At 43.0% G+C, this 6,854-nt stretch overlaps 1 protein-coding gene across 2 annotated transcripts; it reads right to left on the bottom strand.

The window, feature by feature from the left end:
- Positions 1 to 6,854, bottom strand: LOC118430321. Of its 2 annotated transcripts, none has more exons than XM_035841093.1 (3): positions 6,695 to 6,854; positions 2,162 to 2,383; positions 1 to 1,947 (listed from the first exon to the last, which is right to left on the bottom strand). In XM_035841093.1, exons 1-3 carry the CDS (start codon positions 6,747 to 6,749, stop codon positions 50 to 52), a joined length of 2,175 nt encoding a protein of 724 aa, XP_035696986.1. In that variant the 5' UTR covers positions 6,750 to 6,854; the 3' UTR covers positions 1 to 49. The 2 variants fall into 2 exon arrangements, with proteins under 2 accessions (XP_035696986.1, XP_035696987.1); XM_035841094.1 differs by lacking the exon at positions 6,695 to 6,854 and adding an exon at positions 3,606 to 3,745.

The raw sequence follows: 6,854 nt of genomic DNA on the forward strand, positions 1-6,854 counted from the left end.
TTATGCTGTTGAATGTATTCGTCATAAGTAGTGAAACAGCCGTCTTGAATCAAGGCAAAACGTTGTGAACAAAGGCGACTATTTTCATGCCCAAGCCGTAAATCGTCTCAAGCAACCACTGAAATACATTGAGTCGCACCATGTTTCTGGAATAGGATAACATCTGCATTGTGTTGCCTGCACGATCCAAGGACCTCTGAGCAGCACTCCCACCTCCCCTGCCGCCGCCCTGGTCCCCCTGATGGTGCAGCTTCTCAAGGCTGTCCACCGTGCCACGAACAAGCCCCTCTGGTGCCTGTACATTTAGCCTCCTCTTCCTGAGGACATCCTTCTTGGACTTGTCTATCGTTTGGAGCTTCAGGAGCATCTCAGACGTCTCAGATGCTTGTCTGCGCGGAATGACTACGTCTTCTTTTTTGTCGGTCTTCTTGCCTGCGTCTTGCTCAAGCTTGAGGATCGTCTTACGTACTGAACCATCATCACCGCATGTGTTGGGTACAGAAATAGCTGGGTGTGGTGACGAGAGTGCTTTTTCTGTCAAGCTTCGGGTATCGGGTAATGATCGGCTGGATTTAGACAGTGGCGTCGACTGAAAACCCTCATGGTAGGTCTTGGACGAGCTTTGACTGCTGTTTGCATCTTTGGCCTCCAAGATATCGTGTTCATGCTTCTTGTTTAGGTAGGTTTTCCTTTCTGGGAAAGGTTCGGTCGAATCCCCCGCATATTTTTTCTCTTCATGATGGCGAGGTGACACTGGTGCTTTTTTGCAGGATAATGCTTTGTCTCCCTCTTCCGCCATCTTTGCCTCCAGTTGTTTCCTGATGTCGGCCACCGACAAGTCTTCTGGGATCTTTTCAGTGCGCCTGTCGTCTGATTCCGTCTGTTGTACCTTCACCTCGGGTGTGGGTCTTTCGAACACATTTTTACGTAGGTTTCTGAAAGCTCCTTTCATCGTGTCAGTGTCTCCTGAAGGCGGGACTTCTGTTTTCTTCGATGTCTCAGCAGACAGTTGGTCCATAACTTTCATGATTCTGGGTGACACCGTTTTCGAGCCTTTTTTCTCACTTGCTTGCTTTACAGCCGTGTTAGCATCATCCTTGTTAACAATATCGGAGAACGATATTGCAACAACACGTCTGGTGGTAGATGGTCCACTCAGCAAGGGGTTTTTGTCAATCTGCTGTTCCAACAATTGTCGCATGGCGGCTACTTTCGAGCTAACCACAGTCGACGTTTGTGCTTGTGATATGCCCACAACGTTGATATTCTCTGAGCTATCCGAACCTGCCTGTCGTGTGTTATTTTTGTCAGCTACTCTGGTGCTTGTTGTTAAGGCTTCCCCTGAAACCTTCTGTGGCTGAATCACGCCCTGTAGTTCTGCTTCTAATCGCTGTGTAGCGCTATTTATAACGTCATGGATGAATTCCTCCACCATCAGTCGAGTTTTCCTTCTCTCCTCCCACATGTCGTGTAGCTCGTCCATAAAATCCTGGTCGATCCTCGGCTCTCTCTGAGCTCGTCTGGCCTGTCGCCTCTCTAGTTCCATCTCCACGTGAGACGGGACCAGCCCAAAGTACGGGCAGGAGGGGGAGATGACAAAGTTGGCGGGTGGGTGTGAGCAGGTTTTTCGGATAGGCTCGGAGGAGGGCCTGCCGCGGAGTAGAGAGGGCGAGGAAATTTTTTCTCTTGACAGTTCTTTGCTCGAAGGCGTGATGTTGTCCAAAACGCTGCCATATTCAGAGGAGCCGCTATGTTTGAAACGTGCCATTTGGTTATTCACAAGCTTGCGCAGCCTTTCAGAGGGTGGAGCGGACAGGTAGAGTCGGTTCAGCTCCACCGGCTGTGCGGCTGCAGTATACGCAGGCTCAGAAGGTGGCGCAAGATACCGGTTTGTCCATTCGGGGTCGTCATCTTCGCTGTCCGAGTATCCAAGCTCCCTCAGTAAAACTGAAAGAGTCATTTCATGATTCAAAGAAAAGTTGTAACAACGAGAATAAATGTAAGGTTTTCAATCATGACACACACATTTCTGTGATTCTTGTATCTTCCGAGTGCAAGCTCATGACTTCTTATAACGTTAGGATATCGGCGAGATTCGATGAGTTCACTAAACTTAATAAGTTTCAAAAGAAATAACAGTTACAATAAATATATGTCTCACCTTTGTCCGGCATGTGTTCCGTTGCTTTACCTTCATCACTAGAGGCCATGGAACTTGAGTGGAGGTCGTAGCGGTCACGGCCACGGCCACAGCTAAGTTTCAAGTCTGACCAATCCCACTCGTCTTCAATGTCATTGCTGTCGCCATGTTGATCAGAGGGACACTTCCATCCACCCGGGGGGAGGAGGGTGGCCCAGTCTAGCTTGATACTAGAGGGCGGTACTGTACATGGACATACAGATGTTAGGACGGGATGTCAGGACCGGAAAATGTCAACTACGTACTATTGTAAGATGGTAAACAGTCAGTAGACAGAACGGGTGTTCTCTGTCAGAGTTTTGTGTTCGAAGGACCGGTTCTAAAGTCGATCGATCAGAGTATAGAACGTATCGGTTATACCCCAAGAGCTTCTGTGTATCCCCTTCACACTAGGACGGCGCTCTCGCCGCGCCCTCTGTTATCTGCGATCCAAAATTTGACAAACTCAAACTTTGCTAGTACGACAGTTTCTAAATAAAAGAATAATGCATCAACGAACATTTTCATGTTTAGACGTGTTTTCCTTTCTTTCGTCTGGTCTTACATCCACAGCAAGTTAGAAAAGGAATTGAGACATTTGAAATGTTCTTAGACTTTCTGAGGTGACATTTAAGAACTTGTTGCGTGTAACCGCTTGGTGGCGTGTTAGAAATTGTTGCTAGCCCTTCCATTTAAGTTTAGGTTTAACATTCAGCCCTGCGGATTTTCGGGTTTTCTACACAAAAATGGCACCGTGCTGCCCTACAACCTCATTTGACCGGGTCACTCTCATCTTTCCTAAAATGGGAATAGCATTCTAGAACAACTGTAGTAACGTAAAATATAAAACGCGTATTTCTCTTATAACATTTCTTTCACGTACATGAACATCGTATTCTCGATTAGAAGACATGCCGAGGCCACTGAACAGTTGCGGAAAGCCTGGACCAACGTAACCTTTTAGCTTGATAGTCTTTTCACACCGCATCTGTGGGTATATGGCGCCAAACATGCGCACCTAGGATTGTTTCGACATGTTAGGGAAATCTTTAACACACGGCAGCTATTAGCTTTTAGAGTATTGTCAAGGTCGTTTACTTTGTTTCCATGTCCTATTGCGCCATGCAAAATCACTTAGATTTGTTTCAACACTTTGTGGAAAGTTGAAGCGAACACACACTAATAGCTGAAGAGTGTGTGAAACTGCTCTTATCACTAAATACTAGTATTGTGATGATCTTTTGCCCATTTCATGCATATGTGGCTCCATGTAATGGCGTCGAGATTTTACGACAAGCTTGAACAAATGTCAGCCATTCGTTCTAAGGGCTAGCCGGCTTTGCTACCACCTTTTGGTGGCGCCATACAAACAGACTTAATCGGTTGGGGCTCAACTTTGCAAGAAGCACCGCTGCAATTTACTTACATTGGAACTGAGACAGAAAGTCTTCCGCGTCGTCTTCTGTCTCGTGTGCTTCCATGTCGATGACGTTTTCTATGAAAGCTAAAGAAGTTTTTCAGGAGCACTACAACACTACGCACCTGCGGTAACCAGGACACTACAAGTGTGAACCATTCTAGAACGGAGTTTCAAAACTATTGGGATTGGCGGTGACTATAGCAGCAGTCACGTGACTCTTGACTAGACTCTGACCTCCGACCCCTCTGATCAATGACCTAGAGTTTTGTTTGAGAATTAGTTTGATTTTGTTTATTTATTTACTGTTCTGCTCTATTCATATGATTATTGTTGTGATGAGTTTTTGTAATTGATGACTTTGAGTTGTTATTGTTGTGTTGAGCTAATCAGTCAAGTTATTACCATTATGTTTGATTAGTCAAGTTTGATGTTATACGACTTTTGTTATGTTTATGTTGCTTGATTTGGGCTCCTTTGGAAATCAGTCTTATAAAAAACTGTAGGGACTACCCTGGAAGATTAATAAATAGACAAATACAATGTCATGTAATAAGGCCACATTGACTTGGTTTTATGAATGACATCTGCGCGCGCATTACTTTTTATCTGCTCTCAGAAAAAAATCACCTCCGAGGAGGCTCCACGCGAGTCCGGAACTTGCCCACTTATATTACGTTGTAATTTGATCAAAACCCTTTGTGAAACTGCTCTTATCACATACAGTTCAGTTCATTCTCTCCACAGTCCTTGGAGCCATATACCCTCTAACAGTGTACTTGAACAGTGTATCCTTCTCAATACATTAACTAGAGTTCCACGAACACATACCTTTGCCAAATAAACCAGGTTTGTTATGTAGAATGATGTCTGTAGACAAATGCGTTACTCATTTCATTTTCTTTATAATCATATGCTTGGAGTTGGTTTATAAAATTTTGGCATTGATTATGCAAATTAGATCCCAAGTTACAATCAATTGATATCAAATTGTATCAAGCATTACTTAAGCTATCAGCATACCAAAAATCATGATGATCCTTTGATCCATTCTTGACTTATTCTCTTTCAAAGTCTTTAAATACACCTCTCACTCTCTTCCCTCTTTCTCAGTTACGTATGTGACAACTTTCATGAAAGAACTATAAAGGAATGCAGTGGATTTATGAACTTTTCCTAATTAATTATGCAAATTAGCTGTTAATTTGCATAATAAGTGACACATTATTTAAGTCTTCACTTAGGCTATTTACATGCCAAAAATCATGACGATCCGTCAAACACGTTCATATTTTCTCATTAATTATGCAAGTGAGATCATCATTTGCATGATAAATATGTATTGACATTTCTCTCTTTCTCAGCTACATATGTGACAAGTTATAAAGTCCTTTTCATGGAATGTAGTGAATTTATAAAATATCTTCATTGATTATGCAAATTAGCTGTTGATTTGCATAATTTGTATGTCATTATGTAGGACTTCACGTACGCTACCTACATACCAAAAAACATGATGATCCGTCAACATGTTCATATTTTCTCATTAATTATGCAAATGAGGTCATCATTTGCATAATTGATATCTATCGACATTTCTCTCCTTCCCAGCTACATATGTGACAAGTTTGAAAGTCCTATCATGGAATGTAGTGGATTTATAATTTTTCCTCATTAATTATGCAAATTAACTGTTGATTTGCATAATTAGTATATCATTATGTAAGTCATCACTCATTCTATCTACATACCAAAAATCATGACGATCCGTCAACACGTTGTAGCGTTATTCTCGTCCAAAGTTTGAAAGGAAACCGGTGCCTGCAGTTCCAAAAAAGCCGCTAGGGAGCCCAAACTCACAGCACTTACTCTCTGCCTTGAGGGCTATCTACCACTCAAAAATCATGACCACAGAATGTCCAGAACACGGGATATAAAAAAATGAGTTTCCGCTGCAGTACCCTCGCAAGCCGCTAGGGGGCCCATTATCGAACTTGACCTTCGTTTTCCCGACCCCTACCCACCTACCAATATCATCAGGATCCATCCAAGACTTCTCGAGTTATGCTGTTGACACACAGACACACAGACACACAGACACACACACAAACACGCCCAAAACATAACCTTAGCCATTCTGGCAAAGGTAAACATCGATTACTTCAGCTGAGCCTGCTGTTGAACAAGATCGTGTGCCTCCTACAAATAAAGACGTGATGTTTCCTTTGACAAAATGTGTTCTGATGTTCGATTCGTGATACATGTACCAGCTTTGTAGTCTGTGGTTTTGCAGCATTTTTTCCTGGATTGTTTTTCGCGCTACCGCATTAGTTTTGGAGTCTCTAGAGTCATCCGTAGAATTACGTCAGTGTGGCCTAAGTAAATGAGCGAACCTTTTGATACGTGTAGCAGGGTTGAGTGGTTGTCACAAAGTGTTGTTTTTTTTCAACTCGACTTTTGTAGTCTATCCATAGGCAGTGGGTAGTTACTTAGCAGAATAATCGATAATCACCATCCTATGTCTAGAAAATGTCAGTATCAAGTGATGAGACGTCAGTTTTATCATTTCTTTCACGTACATGAACATCGTATTCTTGATTAGAAGACATGCTGAGGGCGCTGAACAGTTGCGGAAAGCCTGGACCAACGTAACCTTTTAGCTTGATAGTCTTTTCACACCGCATCTGTGGGTATATGGCGCCAAACATACGCACCTAGGATTGTTTCGACATGTTAGGGAAATCTTTAACACACGGCAGCTATTAGCTTTTAGAGTATTGTCAAGGTCGTTTACTTTGTTTCCATGTCCTATGGCGCCATGCAAAAGTACTTCTATTTGTTTCAACACTTTGTAGAAAGTTAAAGCGAACAGACACTATTAGCTGAAGAGTACTTATACTAGTAGTATTGTGAAGATGTTTGCCCGTTTCATGCATATGTGGGTCAATGTAATGGCGTCGGCATTTTACGACAAGCTTGAACAAATGTCAGCCATTCGTTTTAAGGGCTAGCCGGCTTTGCTACCACCTTTTGGTGGCGCCATACAAACAAACTTAATCGGTTCCGACTCAACTCAAACACAGCCGCATTTTACTTACATTGGAACTGAGACAGAAAGTCTTCCGTGTCGTCTTCTGACTCGTGTGCTTCCATGTCGATGACGTTTTCTTTGAAAGTTGAAGAATGTTTCAGGAGCACTACAACACTACGCACCTGCGGTAACCAGGACACTACAAGTGTGAACCATTCTAGAACGGA

Source organism: Branchiostoma floridae, chromosome 14 (assembly GCF_000003815.2).
Source record: "Branchiostoma floridae strain S238N-H82 chromosome 14, Bfl_VNyyK, whole genome shotgun sequence".
Classification (NCBI taxonomy): domain Eukaryota; kingdom Metazoa; phylum Chordata; class Leptocardii; order Amphioxiformes; family Branchiostomatidae; genus Branchiostoma; species Branchiostoma floridae.

What these genes read in the sequence shown, in the direction of transcription:
- LOC118430321 (XM_035841093.1), bottom strand. Translation starts at nt 6,749, where the DNA reads ATGGAAGCACACGAGTCAGAAGACGACACGGAAGACTTTCTGTCTCAG. An exon ending in CTTTCTGTCTCAGTTCCAAT is followed by an intron (nt 2,384 to 6,694) that starts GTAAGTAAAATG and finishes GTCCATGTACAG; the next exon opens with TACCGCCCTCTAGTATCAAG. An exon ending in GGAACACATGCCGGACAAAG is followed by an intron (nt 1,948 to 2,161) that starts GTGAGACATATA and finishes TGACTCTTTCAG; the next exon opens with TTTTACTGAGGGAGCTTGGA.